The 22,803-nt window shown below is 42.3% G+C and overlaps 1 protein-coding gene and 1 long non-coding RNA gene across 18 annotated transcripts in view; one reads left to right on the forward strand and one right to left on the reverse strand.

Moving 5' to 3' along the window:
• The first annotated feature begins 308 nt into the window (after positions 1-308).
• LOC121041328 (uncharacterized) overlaps positions 309-22,803 on the forward strand; it is a 33,190-nt gene continuing 10,695 nt past the window's right edge. The window contains exons 1-8 of one of the 12 annotated variants that reach the window (XR_005795686.1): positions 309-468; positions 650-742; positions 3,106-4,039; positions 16,326-17,202; positions 17,974-18,106; positions 18,330-18,367; positions 18,471-18,569; positions 21,295-21,401. This is a non-coding gene — a long non-coding RNA (uncharacterized LOC121041328). Of the gene's footprint in view, positions 469-649; positions 743-3,105; positions 4,040-11,548; positions 11,679-14,635; positions 14,704-16,325; positions 17,203-17,973; positions 18,107-18,329; positions 19,602-21,294; positions 21,402-22,803 lie in introns of those variants that run through there. The other 11 variants (XR_005795684.1, XR_005795687.1, XR_005795685.1 and 8 more) reach the window with 11 other exon arrangements.
• Positions 4,169-22,803, reverse strand: part of ITPR1 (inositol 1,4,5-trisphosphate receptor type 1) — a 329,757-nt gene continuing 311,122 nt past the window's right edge. For all 6 annotated transcript variants that reach the window (XM_040492113.1, XM_040492112.1, XM_040492110.1 and 3 more), the window contains 2 exons: positions 12,440-12,601; positions 4,169-5,497 (listed from right to left, as the gene is read on the reverse strand). In XM_040492113.1, coding sequence (XP_040348047.1) covers positions 5,411-5,497; positions 12,440-12,601 — 249 coding nt within the window. In that variant the 3' untranslated portion in view covers positions 4,169-5,410. The remainder of the gene's footprint in view (positions 5,498-12,439; positions 12,602-22,803) is intronic.

Raw genomic sequence — 22,803 nt, forward strand, 5'->3', positions numbered from 1 at the left:
GCCTTGTGTGCTTCCAGACTCCTTGTCCCCGTTTCACACCACATCTCCATTGTTTTTCTTCCTGAGAATTTTTATTTTATTTTTTTTTTTAATTTTTTTTTTCAACGTTTATTTATTTTTGTGACAGAGACAGAGCATGAAAGGGGGAGGGGCAGAGAGAGAGGGAGACACAGAATCAGAAACAGGCTCCAGGCTCTGAGCCATCAGCCCAGAGCCTGACGCGGGGCTCGAACTCCCGGACCGCGAGATCGTGACCTGGCTGAAGTCGGACGCTCAACCGACTGCGCCACCCAGGCGCCCCATCTTCCTGAGAATTTTTAAAGAAGGCTTCTGACAAGACTTGATGAGATGCTACAGCTGACAAGCATGTGAAAAAGGATGAAATAACTTGAGGTCTGGAGTGAACAGTTACATTCCTGGATTGTTGAAAGGCCCATTCTTTACATGGGATCAACCATCTTTGGTGAGGTAATGACATAAGTGCTGGCAAACTCTTTCCATTAGTGGTTCTTGCATACAGTATGCACTTCTTATGTTGGGGGCTCTTTTTTTTGTTGTTGTTGTTGTTGTTCAGAATTCACCTTAGGGGTTTTCTCAAACTCTGCATTCTTATTCTGTAGTGGTTTTTAGCTTTCTTTTTTCTTTCCAGGCTGGGTGGATGATGCAGTTTCACTTCTAGGTGTTAGGATTCTCTTTCACACTGGTTTGTCATGACCTTAAAGTATTTTAAGTTTCTCCTTTGGTAAGTTTTTCTTCCTTGTCTTTTTTTTTTTTTTTTTTTTAATGTAGTGCCCCAGTAAGCTAGAGATTTGTTTTACGAAATCGGTTTAAAATGCCAGCGCCTGGAGAATTTATATTCCATAAGCATTGTTGGAGTTGACAAATGTCAAAACTCACCAGGAATCTGCCTTTGTATTTTATTTTGGCAGGTTTTGGGGTCCAGACTAGAAGGCTAGTTAGGGTTCTGAATTGCCTTTAGGTTGCAGGAATTGCTAATGTGATATATAATACCAAAGAAGGAAGAATGTTATGATCATAATGGTCTTGATTTATAGTTGCCATCATAGCTCTCCCCAGTAGGTAACTGATGAGGCCTAATAGTCGTTTTGAGCTGCAACCACCCACAAAAACCACACACATGGCATTTTACTCAAAACTCTACTTTAACCACTACTTTGTGATGCAAAACTGGTGGAATTTTGGGTACTTTCTGTAAAATTGAAATCTTGATGGGGGTTTTCCAACATTCTAGTTGATTGTTAGCAAATTATCAGTATACTGAACAAGAGCAAAGAAGGGTTTGCTAATAAACACCTGCTTCTGTGGTAAGATAGGATGCCAGTCTATATCTGAGTATTTTCACTTGGAGGAAGCTACCTTCATTGAGAGAACAGATTCTCCTTTTGAAAAATGCAGTTGAGTAAGAGGTATTTACATGAGACCTATAGTTGTAAGAGAGATTTTAGAAGCTTCTTGTCTTTGCCACAGTTTACAGTGTTGACACAGTATTCATATTCAATATTTTCTAACTTGTAGATCGCCTTGTAAAAAAGATTTGAAAAGAAAAGCAAATCAATTTGCACTGTAGGACAAAATGCAGTTCTCCCTAAGAACTCTCTGTGGAGGGAGAACTGTTAGGGGAACTGATCTCTGATGAGATACTGCAGCCCAATTCTGGAAGACAGGTAGCAAGTGGGAAGAGCACTTTGTGTGTTTGCCTAAGTCAGGAGATCTTTGTTTATTCTGGAGCTGAGTCCTTAGGCCAATTACTTTACCTAAGTCTCCATTTCTTTTTCTTTCTTTTTTTTGAAAATAATCTCTGTACCCAACATGGGGCTTGAACTCACGACCCTGAGATTGAGTCGCATGCTCTACTGCTTGAGCCAGCCAGGCACCCCTCTAAGTTTCAGTTTCCTGTCTTTATAATTAAAGTATCACTCTTGCTGTGTGCTTTGGTGGATACAACATATTGTCTCAGGAGTCCTTTGTTACATCCTGTGTTATGTAAAGATGACTTTTATTGCCATAAAATTTACATCTTCTATCAAGCACATATTTTTTAGAATCTGTAAAAACATTATTTTAGCAAAACCCAGCTCTACTTTTAGAAGCACGTAGTTCTGCCCCTTTTGTATGTAGTAGTTTTGAAGGAGTAAATTTCCATCAGTGCAGCCCAGAAGTCAGCCTTAAAATAACTGTCAGAAACTTTCAGGCTATTTCTCATTAATACATTGTCATGCTCAGGAGGACAGAGAAATCTAAAATTGAGTTTTTAACAGGTTAATTCCTTAGTTTACTGTGAAGATCTTGATGATTTCCCACCAGCACATAAGTAAAGCTTTGTTTAGTTTGCCTCACTGCATAGACTGTTGGTTAGCTTCCAGAAATAAAGCATGCTTGTTTTATAATTTATGTTAGGAAATATTTAAACAGGATGAAAGAACAGTTTTTATAAGACCCAACTCAAGGAATCCATTTTCAGAAAGTACAACCAAATAAAAAAACTGGCTGAGTGAAGAACAATGAATAAGGATCATGAACTTGGAAACAAACCAATTAAGTTGAATGAAATTTGTAAAGAATGAAATAAAAGAAGTTGCATTTTGTATGTGTGTGGGGTGATTAGAACAGAGTTCTAAGAAAAATTTTATGGGATGGAATATCATTTAAAGCTTTAGGATCCAGCAAAGAGTAGAATCTTCATTTGTAGGGGGTGGGGGGAAAGAAGGTTTATCACCACGGTTTTATATACAGAAGCAGCAAAGGTCAAGATACTGTAAATGTTAGAAAAGTGTAATGGAATTTCTCAGACCCTTTGACTTAACAAATGGTTTAGTTAAGAAAATTGGCAAAATCTTGAAATTTGGATTGGGGCTATAGCAGACTTTTACATTGAAGGCCAAAAAGACTTTCTTGTGTATTAGCACTGTATTACCACATTTGTTACTCAGCCTGATAACACCAGACAACTTTGAAGGTGACTTGGACCTCCATCATTGAAATGGAAGTGTTGAAAAAGCAACATCTGGAGAAAGGTGAAATCACAATTACACATCAAAGGCCATATAAGTTTTAACTTTAGATTTTATGTTTCAATTATACTAGCTTTGTGTTCACGCCCAAACTCCAAGGGTAGGATCTACCACATAGAGGGTGGAGTGGCATTCCAATTCCATTTATTTTCTGCTGAAGCTGGCACATTGAATGAAGATTTATATCTTAAGTGACAGGATTCAGACGAAACACGACAAACCTGTAAAATCTGCAACGTGGACGTGTCAATGCAGAACTTTCCAATGAACTGGATGGGACCAGGAAGACAAACCACACACACTGTCACGTTGTGCTGGGCAGCATGACAGATCAAAGAGAATCCCAAGGAAGAGCAAGTCCTTGCTGGCTGCAGTGCACGTGGTGGGGGGTTCAGCACAGACTGCTGTTTGGTTTACGGATTCAGGTGTGCGTCTATCTTGGGCCTGCCTTTTTATGGAAAAATTTTGTGGAGATACACTGCACTGACTGGAAAATTATTCACTTGTTTTTTAATCAAATTTATCGAGTGGAAGCATTGGTTATGAAACTAGTCATTTCACTGGACTTTAATCCTGACCTAGTTGCCAACAATGGGTGGTAATTATTATTATTTACCAAAGCATAGAGAGAATCTGTGTTAAAAGAGCAACCCAGGCAGGCACTGCTTTGGGGAGGGATACAAGTTTTACCACCTTAGGAGAGATGAATTAGTTTTGTGAAACATCTCTGATTGTCTTGCTGAAGGACTCCAACCACTGGACATGAATAGAAGCGTGCGGCAACTTTGTACTGCAGACAGCAAGTTAAAGCCCCCCGCTCCCCCACGCCCAGGAAAGCTCAGGAGTCAGGGGCCTCAGCGGAGCACACTCCTGACTTTACCACTGTGTGCCATGGTGCTCCTGACAGCCTGGTTGGCCGTCACTCATCTAGAAGAATGAATGAACCTCGTATTAAGCGCTCCTCGCTGTTGGTTCAAGTAGATCTCCTCAGAGTTCTCACTAATCAGGTAAGCATCTTCTGAATTAATCTGGTGACCAAACCAGTTGTACTTTAAATTGGTCCCAAAGAAAATATGTAATTGGAATAGCTGTTAAGACACAAAGAAATGCCAAAATGAAAGCCACCAGTCTGCCACTGTATTCTGCATCATTAAATATTTATTTTTATATATGCATTTACAAACTTGACTCATTTCAGAACTCTGCTTTCAGTACATTTTTAAACTTTTTGCAGAGAGATTCTCTTGTAAAATGAGATCCATGTACAAAACTAGGCGGCAGATATAAAAGTTTCCTTTCATACTTTTCATCCATCAAGGAAAGAAATCATGTGACAAGGAAATAAAACCAAAACGTGGCTCTTTCACAAGAATAACATGTCAGTGTTCAACTAGGAGTTCTAATGGGATAGATGATATTTCCTCTTTATATGGATGTATATACTTTAATACTTCTTAGCTACTATAGCATGTTGGTTCAGATGAAGAAGAAAATCTACTGTTTGGACTAGATAATCTAGACACCATCAATTATCCATTTCTTTATAATGTGACACCAAAATTCACCTAGGAGATGACATTGATTGGCCAGCAGTGTGCATTTTTTCCAAACGTTGCATCAAAAGTTCCTTTTAAAAAACTCATTAACTTCACAAGCTAAAGTCTGAGCTTCTAATTTAGCTCTCTTATTTAAAGAAATAGTTTAAATGATCAGTTCAGAAGCTTAAAATTATCTTTGAAACTAAAGTTGCTTTTCTCAAAATGAATGCTGACTTGGAGCACTGTCACTATGAGACAGAGGCACTAATGCCACGAGCAACGAGAAACAGTATCACCACAGGATAATTACATGGTACAAAATGCCCAGGGGCCTGAAACTCACTATTAATATGATTTTGGCAGCAGCATCATTTGATATTTAACCATTTATTACATAGTATTAACACACCAGCTTCAAAGATGTGCACTCCCTTTAGGACACTCAGGAGTTACAAATTTATTGTGATTGCATAATTCGTATTGCACAGTTTTATAAAAAACATAAATACTGGCTATTCTAGTTTTAAATACAAAATACATGTCATATAGTTTAAATCTATAATCTGGTTCAAGTGCAAATCAGGTGCTTTCTTTAGTCCTTCCAAAAAAGGCATTTTTAATATTTTTGGCACAAATGAAATTTCATCATGCCAACAATTCTAATTACAATACATATATCCAAACCTTTAGAGTAGCAATCATATACATACAGTATAAAACTGATTATTTACAAATGTACTAAGCATTACTGTAATCTTTGTGGGTGAACCAGAACTAATTAGCCATACCCACACTAATGATCATTAAAAAAGGTAAATAAGATTCCTTAATTTCATTTGCTTATGCTGGTTGCTGTGGGTTGACATTCATATGAGGAGGATGTCCTAGAAGACCAATTCTTTGTTTCTGCTTCCTTTGTTCTGTCATCTGGAAAGTTAAAAAGTTTCATCATTAGACCCAGACACTTCCTGTACGTCAGATCATATACTGAACCATAGATTTACCTCTGTGGTTATGGTTTATACTGAAACCCACTTTCTACAAATAGTGTACCGTCACTAAATCAAACACACAGAACTTCAAAAGGGACATCTTCCTAGGCAGAATGGGGAATTCTGTGACCTAGTCATGCAATGTGGCATTCAGAACTATTGCTATTTGTTCATAAGGAAACAAAAAACGGTAAAAGCACAGGATTCTTGATTGTTTATCAAATCCATTTCCAAATGATTGAAAGGTTCATTGGAAACTGGTGGCTTTGTATGGTGGTGTCAGGACACCAAAACTATCAAGAGAAGCAGTGTGTTGAGAATTCTAGGTTTGGCAGGATTAGATCCATGAGTTTCAGGGGTTCCTGATTCCATTACTCAATGATGCCAGAGTAAACCTGGTTTGAGAGAAAAAAACTATATAGTTCACTTTGGAAGATGAAGAATGTCCTCACATCTCACTGAGATTCAGAGTGACTAAATGCCATAAACAGTGCTCTGGCACTCATTGGGGTCTACTCTTTGCCACCCACAGACCCAGGACTGCTTAAGGTCAGGAGAGACCTTTCCTGACACGGGTCAAATGAAAAAGTGCTTTCAAAACGCCAAACAAGAGGTTGTGACTATTCATTTGGCTGCTGAACTAAATCACGTCTCATATTGATGGGCAGCTAGCTCTGTTCCAGGTATTTTAGGGCACATTTAGTTCTCTGCATTAACATTTTTCTTAACCCGGCACGTCCTGGCTCTGGATTTGATACTGGGCATTTACAAGGAGTATTTGCAAAAAGTAGCTTTTTCTAAAGAATTGAACTAGGATATTCCAGCTAGCCTCTAAAGTTTCTCTAGATGAATGACAAATCTTTTAAGTGTTATATATTCCACTACACAGATTCAGCTGAGGAAAGAGAACCTGATTTTGACACATGGGATAAATTCACAATTAGATTACAATATAATCAGTAATGCAATAATCTTACTGTCTGATACTTCACAGTATGATCCCTTAGATCCTCCCCCTCTCCCCCAAGGGAAGGGGACACACACACACACACACACACACATACACACACACTCACTTTGACTCTCCCATTCCTTCCCCTTGGCAGTTAACCCACAGAGGGAATCCAATGTTAACAATCTCAAGCATTCTAATGGATTTAGGAATCTTGGTGGCCGCAAGCCCTGTTGATGGCTACTTTATTTAAATATTTGCTTAAAGTTACTGAGGCCTTTCAACCGTGAAAGTTGGCTATTACAACTTTTTCTGTAATTTTTCTATAAATTACTTGCATTTGAGATGTTTGCATATGTGTTCATACCTGTGGGTTAAATCAGCTTTTCTTAACTTTTCAATCTGTTGGTTATTCAGTCATGCTCTTAAATATAAAAGCCTCTACAACTGTATTTCCTGTAATAGACGAGTCTTCAGCTGATGGGCACACCACCCTTCCCACTTCTGTCTACAACTATCACTTGACACCTCATTGCTGGTCCTATTCTAACTTTCTAGGTTTGCCTTCCTAAGATAATGATCACATGGCCCACCCTCCCTCTTAAACCTTAAAACTCCCTATTGGTTGTAGGTTAGTGGCCAAATTATTTACTCAGGCAGTCCTATTCCTGGTAATTTCAAGTACCTAGTATATACCTATCTAATTTTGTTTTCTGTTTCTGTAGAATACTGGTTCTTTAACTTTGGCAGGAGCCAGAATCACACAGAAGGTTTGTTAAGACACAGATCAAAGGGCCCACAAACAGAGTTTCTGATTCAGTAGGCCTAGGGTAGGACCCATGAATCTGCACTTCTGACAAGTAACAAGTGACGGTTATGTTGCTGGTCTGGGACCACACTGATGCTTCAGAAGAACTTTCCACTGGTTATCTCGGAAAGTGGCCAAAGATCACTTTAGGTGTATTTTCATATTCTTGAACATCCCAAAAAATTATTTTGGGTCCATATATCCTCATTTTTCTCAAAGAAGCTTAAGATCCTGGATAAGATTCTCTACAGTTGAGTACACAGTAGGCACACAAATTTATCTGAATTCTGTTTTGATCAACCATGGCCTTTTAAATAGAATATCCTTTAAGTGACTAATAAATGAGAAGAGGGCAACTGCTAAAGGATTTAGCCCTTGTGACAGTGGGCATAATCCAATGACGACGATAAAGAAACAAAACAAAGGTGTCAATCTGGCCTGTAAAAAACCAAGCTCAACACTGCTAGCCAGTTAAGTTTCCCTGGCCCATTAGTGCATATTCTCACATAACTTTTGGCTTTATGAGCTCAGTTCTACCTACCTACCTACATAATTCACACATAAACTCTTCATGTGTGTGTGTATAATAATCTTTAAAGCATATTATCTGTTGTTGTTACCTTTATCAAAGCAAATGGAAGTAATGACCAAAGTGAAACATTCATATTCTTGGAGTATCCTCTCTGGATATTTGAAGCAAAACTGACTCAATAAAAATATCCATCAGATTCTGACCTAAGGTAACCATATACACAATGTGAATACTGAAAAATCTATTTGGGATAGCGTGAACTCATTGTGATAGATATGTTTACAATTCTGAAGATTCCCATTTAGCGGAGGATAAACATTTGAAAGAGCCGCCTTCTTTATATCTATATGAATATAAAAACTAGCTTGAATTTTAGCATTCCTTCTTTTGACTCAGTCTAAACAAGAGGCAAAGAATATTGCAGTTTTACAAATCAGATGCAGCCAAACATCGGAAAGATCTTTCCTGAAAACACTAACTGGCCTCAACAACAGAAGGCTGGCAAGGGACTGACTGCTCACCAACAGCACGTGGATGCCACGATCTGGTTTCTAACACATCTCCTGAGTCCGAAAAACTGCTTTCCTGTCTTGGACCTGTCAAGGTCTCGGATACTCAGAGTCTAAATAGCCAGGAAACTCTAAAATCAGCCATGCTTCTAACAATGAGCCTAAAACACCGAGTAAAAAACAAAAAAACAACAACAACAAAAAAAACGCAACGCAAGTCTCAGATGCATCTTGTTTCCCACTCTACACTGTTAGGTGTAGGAAGAGAACAGGTTGTATGCATCTTTCTAACCCCAGAACCTAGGGTGCCACCTCGCAATTCTATTTCCTAAATGGTGTTCCAAAGAATGAACTGAATTAATCAGAACACAGTGCCATTCCTGGAGCATGCCACGTGCCTTCATGCCTTTGCTCATGCTGCTTCCTTTCCCAGGAGGACCCCGACTACGTTCCTCTGTTAGCACAAAAGTCGCCTACTGGTAAGACAGGAGAATCTGGAGGCTCAAGTCCTTCCTTACTCTGAGCCTCAGACAGGACTCCATGGCACTTGTCTGTGCTCCCTCAAGCTGTATTCATGTCTTGGGTGGGTCATTCCACTTTTTACGTGGTATTATACTGTCCAGTCTATTTCTTTGTCTGTCTTGCTAGATTATAGGACCCCCTAGAGGGCAGTTGCTTTCGTGGTTCCAGAACAGTGTAAGGAACAGGCACTCAGTAAACTTTAATATTCCATTTTCTAACTGTAGGCAGTTATACTCATCTTTTGTTATTTTCCCTTCCTTAAGCAATTAATATTCACCAGATAACCCTCTGGCATGAAAAGTGCCAAACACGGTAACATGCTAATGTGATCTGAGTTTTCAAGCACTTTTTGTATTCCTAATAACAACAAATAAGGGTCATTGTCCCATATGAAGCCAGTCACATTTTCAACAAAGTGAAGCCTTCTCTCGATACTTGCTCTTTTGCATTATGAAGAAAACATGCCAAAAAAAAAAAAAAAAGAAGCCTCTTACATCAGTTCTCCTCCTTGGAATAAGAATGTAAGAGAATCACATTTAGTATTCAGAACCTCTTGGGAGGGAAGCTTCAAAATGAGACGCATCATTAAAGTAATACTTAGAATAGCAATTCTAATCAACCGCTCTTGGCAAGAGTAGGATAAGTGACACGGCCAACCAGGTTTTCACTTCTATCCTTCACAAGAACTTTTTCTCCTCAAATTGGTATTTTAAGAAAAAAAATCACCAAAGAGGTCAACAGCAGTATAGATTAAAACCAAAGACATTCACATTTAAACTATCATTGCTCCATTATGCCGCTTTTTGGACCAGAAGATCGAAAAAAATATCTCAGTGATGAAGCAATTTTTGTGTTTTCCAGCACTTTTACCAGTGAATGGTATTCTTTCATAGCCATTTTGAAAAGTTATCTATCACAGAGTTTCTTGCTCATTAATCATTCGTTGGCTTTTATTTTTTAATTCAAAAAAATTGCTTCCCTCAGAGGGCAGGAATTCTTACAATTGCCATTTAAGAACCAACCACTCTAACATCTCTGCACGATTTTTTATGCAGAACAATTTAAGAAATCTTTGACTGCTATTTCACCAAATTTAATAAAATTCAAAATTTCTAAAGTTGATTCTTAAATGGCTTAAAGGTTTGTTACAAGTTACATAATCAAAAGAAAATGCTGACTAACTCCTTTTGAAAGAAACACATTTCCCCAATAAAAGTAGCTGTGCTGAATTTTTCCTGGGCACCTTTTTAAAACCTAAGCAGATCAATGCTCATAAAGGAACCGGAGAATACATTACTGGTTTCCTCATACCTCTTTTTAGGTTATAATGTCTTCCAAGAAAAAACAGTTTATATTCATTCACAGGGGAAGGGCTCTCCGAGGGGTGGGTCCAACTGCCAACTTTAAAACAGAAAATATAAAAAGGGCCAAAGCCAAGCAGTTTAAACCATACTGGCTTTAATGTTGCTTAATGAACCCGAGTCCATATGCAATCAAGTTTCACATATCTTGTTTAAGCTAAAATGTAGGTTTAATAGAAACAATTCTACCTCGGCTTTTAAACATGCCAAGTTTCTGCTATGCACAGCTGTGTGAAATGGCAACGCCAAGAAGTTTAAGTGTGTGATGCAGTTTCTGAAACTTTAAAGGCTTTTTTTTTTTTTTTTTTTTTAAAGAGTAAGAATCTAAACAACCTGAAAGGCAGACAGGGTACAGTGACAAAACAAATGAAAACAAAAATATATGTGACATACAAAAATCAAACCCAGACGGGAGGATCAGGAGGTCCAGGCTTGGCACTGTTCTAGAGAGCCAGAGAGGCCTCCTACGAGCCTCCTGTGCGCCTCAGTACCCTCCTGCGTACAAGGAGGGGAGAGGTGACAGGACAGCCATGGTCCTGGGTGCCCTCCTTCACCTCCTGCTAATTCCTCGGCCCACCCCACCTGTGACAGGAGCTCGACAGTTCCTTTATTTAAGTCTGTATTAGATTGATTTCTCTAAGGTTTTTATTTACAACAGTTGATTTAACTAAGGTTCTCGCAGCCACAGGTCTCGCAAAAGGGGGACAGGAACTAAAGCAAGCACTGCTGGATGTGTTAACAAGTTCGCCTCACTCTTGAGGGGGGCAAACAGGAGCAGAGGAGCACGTTTGCCACAGCCAGTGTGGTTCTCTGCACTATTTGTCAAGTGTGTCCCAGGATGGGGAGAAAGCTTGTGACATAGGAAGCAAGGGAATTGAGTTAGATCTTCATAGTTTTACTCCTCTAGGTTATTCATTTTAGGTGGCTACCACGCTCAGCGCTAGAGACAGCCTTCACAACCAAGCCTTTCTGTGGCCATTTGTCTTTTTTATTCACATCTTAATACAGGCCAAAGAAAAGAACTTTGAGGACAAATGGTGTCTGGGGGCATAGTTCGGAATAATTTAGTTGGAAAAGAAATACATTTCTAAGTAGAATTGTTAAAAGTTCTCTGCAAACCAAGTCCAAGAAGAGTTTATTTCAGACGGGCTGTTCACTGGTTGTGTGCCTAAGGGCTGAAAATCACCTGTGGGTAGATCTTGCAACTTGGCTCCAGGGCAGCCTTGCCTGATCACTACTGCTGTGCAAAATTTATCATCTTGTCCGTGGAGTTGATTAAAAAGCTTTAAAAAACCCTTACAGGATGCTGACCTGTTCCCACGTCTGTACTGGATTATCCCAGTCAGCTTCAGCACAGCACCTGCTCACCACCCAGGTGCAAGTCGCTGACCCACAGCTGCAGCCCATCAGTGGATAACCACTGGATAACAGTGTGAGTGTTCATTTTAAGGGGGTCAGAAGGAGGAACAAAGCACACAGGCTTTGGAACAAATCTCCCCCTCCTCCCACTTCCTTAAAGGGACCAGTGTTTACCTTATGGATGGATGGGGAGCACGATGGAGTAGTGCTTCTGTATGAAGCTCTGTAGGGAGCAGGGATGGGTCCATATTGTCTGTGGTTTTATCCATAGCACCTGGCATAATGCCTGCACTGTGGTAGTCACTCAATAAGGACTTGGCCAAAAAAGGAACCAGAAGGAGCTCTACCACGACTATGGTTTATCCCAGCATGCTGAATCTAAATATCTTGGGTGAAGAGTTGATAGATTTGAAGACTAGAAAGCAAAACTAGAAACAGCTTTTAGTCTGTCAGTACGTGAAGTAAAAAGAGTATGGCTTTGCAGGTTATGTTTTCTGTACAGCACTTCCCTGAAGTCGTTTGCATTTTCCCATTTTCTGGTTTTGTTTTTCACGTTAAAACCTTGCACTAGCAGCACTGAAAACAGTGTCAGGGGCTCATCCTGAGAAAGGGCAGTGAAGGGGTGTGGAAAGGAAATGGGGAGACCAGGTGAGTTTCTTCTCCGTGGCCCAGATCCCTCTTCTACATCCAGATGGTGGAAACGTCAGCACTTTAACCTGAGCACTACTGACTTCGCCTCGTCAAATCTGGTGTGTCTGGTAGTGAGTGGGGTGTGTGTGTGTGTGCACGCACGCGCATGTGTGTTTGCGGGTAGATGGGGTTTCTTTTCTTTACCTGATCCTTTAATTCTGACAGCTGGCCGGAAAGGTTAGTGACAAGCTTCATGGTGGACTCCAGCTTCTCCTGCAGGTTCCTCAGCTCATTCTGCTCCCCTTCAGAGTCACTGCTGACCAGGGACATGGCTCTCATCCTGGGGAACCAGTCAAGGTTTCTTTCCTAGAATCCACATTAAAAAAAAAAAAGTCATTTCCAAGAGTACAGACGAGAAAGGCGATGCTACCACGCCGTCTTGTCTCTGGGCTGTCTTTCATTAGGTTCTCTGTTCCAGGACTAATGTGCTGTGCATGTTACAACACCATTCAGTTAATACCTTTTTAATTGATTATCATTGAATCCTCAGTTCTTAGCAGTCCCTTTAGAACTAAATGCAGGGGAGAAGGTAGGTTTCTGAACAGCTTCCCCAATCTGTAAATAGGAGTGTAGCCACTGCGTGACCTGGCTAACGAGTGGTGGGTTTTAAAACTGTGGTAAAATATATAGAACATAAAAATTTCCATTTAAGTCACTTCTGTCTGTACAGTTCAATGGCATTAAGTGCATTCACAGTGTTGTGTAACCGTCGTCACCCTCTACACTTCGGGAATTTCATCTTCCCCATGTGAATCTCCAGCCCCATTAAACACTAACTCTCTCACCCCTGCCAACCACCATTCTGTTTGTCGTCTCTATGAATGTGACTGCTCTAGATACCTCACACTGTGCCGTGTATTTTTAAAAGCATTATACTTGGAAAATGATTTGCAAACACTCTGAAAGTGGAATGAATTTTGAGATCCCAAGTGTTCTGGCATTTACCGGATATGCGTATGAGCACATTTGCTTGGTAGGGGATTGTCAGGAGGCCGAAAATGGGGAAGGGGCTTCTTGTTCAGTTCCCCTGTGAGCTTACGGAAATTACTCTTCTATTCTTGTTTCCTTTTCCTCCCAGCTTGACGTCACTGACAGGTGCCATTAGTTGGTATAAGAAAGGCCCATTCAGTCTCCTCTCCCGTCCATCTCCATCCTTTCTTTTGACATCTACAGCTTACACCTGAAAACAGTTTTTCTCACTGCTGGTTAACAAATGGGCCAAGACTCCTCCTCCCACCTCTCTTCCTTCTGCCCACATAGGCCTTTCTCCTAAAAAGTATGCATCATAGATAAGTTCTGTACAGAGAGGCAGGAATGAATAGTAAAAGCTTAATCAGCACAAGATAAGGGGTGAGAAAATTGACTCAGTTCCATAACTATCTGGTGTCATTTCTAACTGGGACCATTTTGTACTTATCAAGATAAATTTTACTTGACATTCTAACACAAACCTTGCCATCCCCTCACCCCCTACCAACACACACACACACGCACACAATTTGTTATTGCTGCTTTGTATACACCAGAGGTCAGCAGAATTTTTCTGTATAGTATTTTCTGATAGTAAATATCTTTGGCTCTGTGGACCATATGGTCTCTGTCACAGTTACTCTGCTGTTGTAGCCCGAAAACAGCCATAGGCAATACATAAATGAATGAGTATAGCTGTTCCAATAAAACTTTATTTGCGAGTGTTGGTGGCAGCAGACTGGGTTTGGCCCATAGGCTGGAGTTTGCCAACCTCTGGCATATACAGAAGGCATCAGCGTACTTAGACAAAATTCCATGAGACATGTCTAAGTATCAAACAGCAACCAAGACAACCTAGCAATACTGAAGTCAAGTAAGAACGAGTTGAAAAATATTACAAAGAAGGCATACCACACTGGTAACATGGCATCACATGTCTTTGAAAATGTTTGGTTAAACATCTGGGGAGTCTGGTAAGTAGGAACTCACTAGCCCTTCAGCATCATGAGTGCAGGAACTACCTTAGTATAGTGACCAAAACATCGTAGACACTTGATAAATACTTGTGGAAGGGAGGAACGATAGACCCTCTCTGTTGCCTGCATGGGCCCTCATAGCAAATGCTTTAGTGGTGAGCCTCAGTGGCTGAGAAAGATTGCTGAGGAGAAAATGATCTCTACCTTACTGTACCAAACACCCTGTGATCAGCACGTCACTCACATGCAACAACATCAACCTGTGTTCATCTTCATCAGTCTCCCCCCACAGTGTTATGGGCAAAAAGACCATTCCATAAAATATTCCAAAGATGACCAGCCTAAAAATCTGAGCTGTTTCTATGTCTGTAATCAGTTTTCTGTGTGTGTCTAGAGCAAAGACGAGGAGAACAGATATGTGAAAACATTTAAGCTTGGCATTGCCACTGAAAGGCAGCTAAGGTAACCTGTCACTGATTATATTCACTGCTCTGGTGTCTTTCAGACACGGCACACCTTCCTACTGAAGAAACATCCCATGTTCAGTGTCCAACTCTACATGAGGAATGAACCTAAGTGTGCAGAAAAGGGCACACATAGGGCGCAGTGGCTGTTGCTTACTTACTGCCACTAGGGTGAATGAACCTGTGGAGGGAGGAGAAGGTGTGGGCTGGGTTGATGAAACTGTGAGCCCAAATCACTAACGCAGTAAGATCACACACGCACAAGGCCGGCCCAGCTATGAGACGCCCCACGGACCCACAATGACTGCTATAAATTTTCACACACTGATCTCCTCCCAGGAGAACAAGCTGAAGAGGAAAGATCCAATGTTCTGCTTACACTGTCAGACTCAGAGGTGCATACTGGACACACCGTCCATTGGGACATGACAGAATGTCATGCCAAGGAGTTCAGAGATCACTAATGCCATTGCTGTGTCTATAATGCAGCAAGCTGAGCCCTGAAAGAGAAAGTAACTTGTCCTTGGGAGCAAGGGACCTAACAAATTCCCTGTATTTCAAAGGGGACCCTGAAAATTATCTGGTGTTGATGAACTGTATACTGCTAATATTTAGTGTATTTTGAGGTGAAATATTTGCTAGTTCTTTGGATTAAAATAAAAAGTTAAAGCATTATTTTAGTTCCCTGGAAGGACATATTTTAAAAACAACATATTCAACCTATATTAAGTGGTCACTTATGTGCATGGTGCTGAGGGTAGAGCAGTGAGCCACATATACATGGTCACCGCCTCCTGGACCTCGTTAAAGTGGAAATGGCTTTCATACCTGAGTATGAGATAGGCTTTCTGCCATCACAGCACTTGCTATTTAATGAGCGTGGACATACACATTACAAAAGAAGAATGGGATAAAGCAGGCTATGCTCTGTCGAATGAGTGGCAGAGAGTAGGGCCAAAGTCAGAACTGACCAGCAGTGATGATGACTAGTTGGAATTCTCTTGGGCGAAGGCAGGGACCTGAAGGGTCAGTGCTTGGCCGAACTAAACGCAAACATGAGGGCCTTCTCAACAAAGTGGAGCTGGCCCAGGGAGGAAACCAGTTTGGATGGAAGTGGGGGCAGCTCAGAATGCAGAATACGTGATCGAGGTGTAGGACAGACCAATGCACGTAACAGGAGTAACTCGGGGCACGGAAAAAGAGGGCCTGGGTCAGGGGGCGGCCAAGGGAAGGAGAAGCAAAGAGGTGGCCTGGAGCCCCTGTGAGCCTGCCTGCCCAGATGCGGGGAGAGGGACATGCACACACTACTTTAGCAGGTGGCAGAACTCACCTGTAGCTACTTCACTACTGACCTGCAAATTACTGTTCAACTGTGTAAACTGGTTAGAGTGTGTATCACAAGTCTGACTTGCAAATCTTTCCTATGTTCATTTGCTTAGCAAGCCCCCCACAGAATAGACAACACACATTTCCAACACACATTAATGAAGTCTTCCAAAGAATACAGAAAATCGATGCAAGAGTCTGCACACAGATTAAAGTTTAAGCAACAGTTTCTTTGCTGTATTCCAACAGCAAGTGACCAAATGACTACAGATTAAAAGAAATTTTCCATTGTAGGTTCCCACCGTCTTTGGCAGATTTGATTCCTGGACTCCCACAGAAGGATTTCAGAGAAGTCTTTGAACAAATGCAAGAGGCACAAACTTCACCTAACAACTGTTTACTGAAACATGTGTAACTTCTGTGCCTGGCATAGGGCTGAGTGCTGAGGGTCTGAAGCCAGACAGGTCCCTGCCCCCAAGGTGCTGTAGTGCACAGCCTGCAGTCATGGAGCAGGTCTTAGGGCATGGTTCTTCACTTGTGAGGGACTCCACAGCTGTGAGCACCTAATGAGAACCTGCTGATCAAGTGAATGGGGCCGACCAGTATCAGGATGGCTGCTACTGGCATCTGTGCAACTCGTCTCCACAGTGAAGAAGATGATGGACTCAGATCCTCTTTGTTTTTGCTCTATTTGTGCTTCTGTACATGAGATACCGGTAACCCTGGAGCATGAAGGCCTTTCCTAAGGAGTACATAAAGCCACAGAAAAGAATGCATCTTTCTTAGAATGTCCATATCATTCAATGATGAATTATGGAAAAGACTTTTATATTGAACTCAAAATATGCCCTGCGACATAACATGAAATTAAATCACAATTTCAAAATAAAATCTAAGATTTTAAAGAAGTGTCATATTTGCCGCCTAAGGCCACTTTGGGCCATGTGCCCTGATCCCAGGGATAAACCTTCATTCTGCATCTCAGGAGAATCCTTCATTGTAGAGCTAGGACAAGGATTTCCTGGTCTAGATAGTGACTGGTTACCTACCACCTTACAGGCTCTCCCTCGATGCCTTCCTCCAACTCTACTATCTAACAATGAAGTCTAACGTGGGGGAATCCCACTAAAATCCTAAACCAGAGGAAACAAGGTCAACTGCAGAAATTCAGGTACTCTGGATGGCATGTATTATTAGCTTTTCTGCACTGATGTACGTAAATCCCCAATTCTGAGGTTCTAGGTATTGCCAGGAATTTAATTAAAACATTACCCTGAGCTGTTAAGTCAAATCTCAAATTACCAAGGAGTACCTAGTGGCTAAAATTAATTAGCAATTCTAGCCAAACTATTCTCTCAACTTCCATTTGCTTGGGTGCCCAGCACAGGAGGATATGCTGGGATGCAGGGTGAGGTTGCTCTTGGACACGCTCCCCCTCTGTAGACGATCTGAATCTCTGATGGAAAATGTTGAGGCTACCCCAATAACTAGTGGAGGGGCCAAGAGCACACCTGAATCCAGTTAGTTTGTATTGAGCTCACACCTTCATACAAAATGCCACGCTTGCTTGCGTGCTACAGGACTTCAGTGAAGCCTGTCACGCAGGGCTCTCCAGCTAGTCAGAGTCTGAAGGTCTCAAAATGTTTGCAGAATGCTACCTTTATCTGTAGTGAAGATCAGAAATATGTCTCAGTGTCCTGGCTTCTGCATTTTTAAAGAAAATCATCTTCAACTGCAGCATTTTGTTTATACATGAATTCAGTGTGTGTGTGTGTGTGTGTGTGCGTGCGCGTGCGCATGCACACGCAGGAAGGTGGGGCTGGGGGAGGCTGTTGGTTCACTGAGCGTCTGTCAGCAGCCTCTGTCACTCTGGGTCTGAGACATCCCTCCGTGCTTCCCTCGCTTTCCTTGCTGCTGGCATCTCACATACCAATGTCATTAGGCACTGTCTGCCCCGGTCCTTCTACAATCCAGCCCGTGCAGTTCCCGTCACAGCAAGTGCTTCCTCTGTCAGAGCAGACAAACTGACTGAAGCCACAGCCGGAAGCACGCTGACCACAAGTGCTAAAGTTCTGGTTAGTTCTTTTCTAGGTAAAGTTGGAAAAGTCCCTGTAAAGGCAAACATTGAAGTTTTAGACACGGGGGCGGTACTGACCTCTTGAAATGTCCTTGACTGGAAAGAGGGAGGGTGTGTGTGAGTGAGAGACACAGAGACAGAGAGGAGGAGGAGAGGAAGTTGGATTGTATGATGCAAATGCTAATCATTCTGAGAAGAGTTTTTTTTTTCCTTCTTCCCAGGTTCAACTGAAGAGGCTGTTCTAAGAAAGACTACTGAGGTAATCAGTCACCTTCCTCAGAGAAAGTCTGCTCAGGTAGTCTTGTTTAGTTTACCACGTAAACAATGGAACATTTATTGTTGAATCCTTTATTCTTTTATAGCCTGATGGGAGACTTGACATTTTTTGGTGGGGGCATGACGGACAAAGAGACCTGGGGCTTCTCTTTCCTTCATAGTCCCCTCTGAGGAGATCAAAGAAGGTAAACACTGTCCTTTCGATCAGACAGCAAGTGTGTTTCTACTCAGCTTACCAAGCAGGAGGACACACCAGGGTTTCCCAGAATGCCTAGGGACACCCGGGATGAGAGCGCAGAGGAGGCAGGGGAGGACTGAAGATCATCCTTTAACTTTCCAAAAGCAGGAATATAGGACACTTAATAAACCTTAAATCACTTGCCCCTTTTGTAGGGAGGGGTGATTATTTTTTACTGAACGGGACTAAAATAATCCGTAGAGCTCACTTTTTTAAGATCACAGCAAAAAATAGAACCCCAAATCTGTTGCTTTCGGTGAACAACGGTGATAATGATCTCTATGCTCAGTGACTCTAAAAGCTATTTATAGCAATTATTATACATTCAGAAAAAACTGAACTAAAAAATGAATCCCAGGTATGGACATGTTAAAAAGATCATGGGGTTGGGGAGAGGGAGGGATGAATAAATAGGGGGAGCACAGAGGGTTTTTAGAGCAGTGAAGCTATTCTGTTTGCTGCTGTAATGGTGGATACATGGCATTATACATGTGTCAAAACCTATAGAAGGTACAACACCAAGAGTGAATCCTAATGTAAATTCTGGTCTGTAGCTAATAATGTGTCATCTTGGTTCATCAGTGGAAACAAACATACCACGGTAATGCAACATGTTAATAACAGGAGAAACTGGGTGGGAGTGAGGCAGGGAGGGGGGAGTGTACAGGAACTCTGTGCTTTCTGCTCTGTTTTTATGTAAACCTAAAAGTGCTGTAAAAAATAAAGTCTATTAAAAACAATAGATCCCACACCTGGAATTTGTTGGCCGGTCCCTAATTCAAGGATCCACACTTCCCTCTGTTCCCAAAGTAGAGTGAACTCAAACCACTTACGGTATCCCTGCATTTCACAGGTGTGTTTCTACAACAGCCTGTGACATGAGTTTGTCATCAGGAAGAGTCATAGCCTGAATCAAAAGCTCAGGACTTGAAGTCACAGTGCCGCAGTGTGTTATAGACAGTGCACCAGTGAATGGGTTGGCTAACCAACCTGGGTCTCCGTTTCTGTATTGTGAGAAAGAGATCATGGGCTACCCCCACAGAGTTACCGTGTAAGGATCAAATGGATGTGACAAAGTGTCCCATAAGCTGGAAAGCATTATGCAAAAGTATTCTAAATCGGTGTCATCAGCCTAAGGTCTCAAAGCTAGTGTGGAGTCAACCCTGCAATCCACATTTTGACTCCAGGTGTAGTGACTCCGTGTCAGGTTCCTTCCTTTCTAAGGCATTCCATTTTAGAGATACAGAATTTCTCTTTTGGCAATGCAGCCATATGAAGGTTTCCCACACGACTCCCAACTTTAGGTGTCAGAGTGGTTCTGTTCTTGAGCTCTGAATGACATTACCAAAGCAGGCCACATTATATAATCTTCAGCTGGGCTGGAGTGACCACTTACCCTTCCCAGACTCGGTTAATAGTTGTTCTTGGATGATACAGTGTAACAAAGACAGGCCCTCGCCAGCATAGAGAACCGCACCCATTTCTGATGAAATCCCTAAGAAAAGCCAGCTGCAGAATCACTGGTTTAAGTCATTGTAGGCCCTCAGGTGAAGCGATTTCTGGGCCCCCACTGAGACTCTGAGAAAGCAATGCTTGCCACTCCAAGTGAGGAAGCCAGGGTCCACACAGAAGAGAAAGGTGGGGCTGGCAGACGGTGTCGGACAAGGCATGGCTGACCCACTGGAGGTTCCTAATAGAGAACACTTAGGGTAACCTGCCCCCGGTCAAGCTGGTTCATGACCCTTTGCCCCGGCAGCTTCCCCAGCATATTCAGTTAGCTATGAAATCTAGCAGAACATTCCCAGAGGTTATGTATGGGATTTTAGCAATTTTTATTGTTTTTTTCCTGTATTCTTTTCTGGATTCCATGACTTTTTCCAGAAGTCTACTTAAACAGCTTTCCAAATTTCTTTGCTGTTGTTTCAGGAAAAAATACTTGGGATTTTTGAATATACATACACATACGTATACACTCATAAACCTCACTATTGTAAGGTTGTTGTATGTAAGCTGCTTCATATACAACAACGTTCCTTCGAACAGTGTTAGTCATCCTATAGGTCTACATGTTGTCAAACTCTTGCCTGAAATGGTTTTCCTTAAGGTCAGCCCTGCCTAGATAGACTCCCAGAAAAGAGAAAAATGTCATCTCTCTCACCATTGATACGACTCCAGTGAGAGCTGAGGGGCAAGTCACTGGCACTGTTACTGACGTGGGAGTGGCTTGGAGGAAATGTGCCACAGAGCTCCAGCTCTTAAGAGTGAAAGAGATCACCAGCTGTGTGCAGGCTCTCTAAATTCCTCAGTCCTTTCCAAATCCCTCATTTTACTGACCTGACCTGGGCACCCTGACCCCAAAGATTTACCGGCTTTGTTCACACAGGCGTCCTCTCTCCCTCCTGACACCCTCATCCCTGCTCTAGACAGAGACCCTCTTTAGTAGTTCACGGACTCCTACCACTGCTTTGCAAGTTGCTTCGCTGAATTACAATGCTAAAGACGGCCTAAGAGACCCTGATTCAACTTTCTCACTTTATATGGGGGTCACACCAAGGCCCTGAGAAGAAGTGGGTGTGTGAAAGGAGAAACTGAGAGCCTTGTCCACTGTGTAATGTGCACATACATAGGACTATACCTAAATACTAATAAATCTTCATTCTCACATTCCTTAGTGACTTGTTAGACGGCTTCATTATAAAGGGATATCTTAAAGAATCCTAAACGTATGTACAGTTGACGCTTGAACATCCCAGGGATTTAAGGGTGCTGACTCCCACAGGTGAGAATCTGCATATGATTTCTGACTCACCCAAAACTTAACAATTAGCCTACTGTTGCCCAGAAGCCTTACCAAGAAACAGTCTATATGATTTTCTGTGTTATATGCATTACATACTGTAATTTCGCGGTCAGGTAAGCTGTATCAGGTACAGTCAGTCTTTAGATTCAGGGGAAAACGGCACTCTAAGTGCAGTGAGGGTGTCTGAGACTGCAGGGGGCAAGGAAGGCAGCTCGGTGGGCGCTGTACTGGGGGAAAGAGCAGGAGGCAGCTCCAGTATGTGGAAGGGAGGAAAATACGTTTTTGCACTTCCCATGTCTGCTGAGTTGGGGGTACAGACACATCAATTCCTACATACATCCCTGGACTAGCTCACAATGGGGAGACTGTCACCAGTGGTGGAGGCAGTCCTCAGCTGAATGATCCAACAGTTGCTACGTACCTCTCTCAGATTCTGCACAGGCTCTAAGTGAGCATAGATAATCCTTTCCGATTATGGCTCTGTTCCACTCATTCTTACCAATGGTGCCTTGCACACCCTCTATGAAGGTCAGAGTGTGGAAAATTCAGAGAGAGCTGGGAGGTCAGTGCAGACCAAGGGTCCCAATGCCAAGTGCTTCGTAAGAAGAAGCACGCACCTGTGAAGTGCACAGCAGGGCAAGGGGTGACTTGTTAGCCTCTAGACTAGAGGGCAGAGTGTGTGATAAGCCTGGGCGGGGAATCATAGCTCAGCAACTGCTCTGTGCAGCCGCCACGGACAGAAACCCAAGCTCAAGTGCAGAGGGTGGGGCGCGAGCATGTCTGGCTGGTTGGGAGGCGAGTCTGGTGCTGCTGACACGCTGTTTCCAGCCACCGAACGGCAAGTGCCAAATCCCTCTCCACTTCTCCCTTGCTCTAATATTCTCGCGCTCTGCCATGGTGTCAGCTAACTTCAGAAAGCATTCTGGGAATTGTACTGGAGCACAGCACGGGCTGTATCCACACCCACGGCGAAGGGCTTTCGGAGCCTGAGGGACATTTAATCAAGGCTTGTGGCCCCCCAGGTTAGACAGGGAAGCTGACGATGCAGCACTACCAGCGCTGAAATGTCTGTCCCTGGAACTGATGAAGGCACTCTCTTCCTCTCAGCAACCTCACCAGAATCCCAGAATAAAAGTCGGAATCCGGGGCGCCTGGGTGTCTCAATCGGTTAAGTGTCCAACTTCGGCTCAGGTCATGATCTCGCGGTCCGTGAGTTTGAGCCCCGCATCAGGCTCTGTGCTAACCACTCAGAGCCTGGAGCCTGTTTCCGATTCTGTGTCTCCCTCTCTCTCTGACCCTCCCCCGTTCAGGCTTTGTCTCTGTCTCAAAATTAAAAGTTAAAATTAAAAAAAAATATTAAAAAAAAAAGTCGGAATCCACT

The sequence above is a fragment of the Herpailurus yagouaroundi genome, unplaced genomic scaffold (assembly GCF_014898765.1).
Source record: "Herpailurus yagouaroundi ecotype Mexico unplaced genomic scaffold, PumYag 183, whole genome shotgun sequence".
In the NCBI taxonomy this organism is placed as follows: domain Eukaryota; kingdom Metazoa; phylum Chordata; class Mammalia; order Carnivora; family Felidae; genus Herpailurus; species Herpailurus yagouaroundi.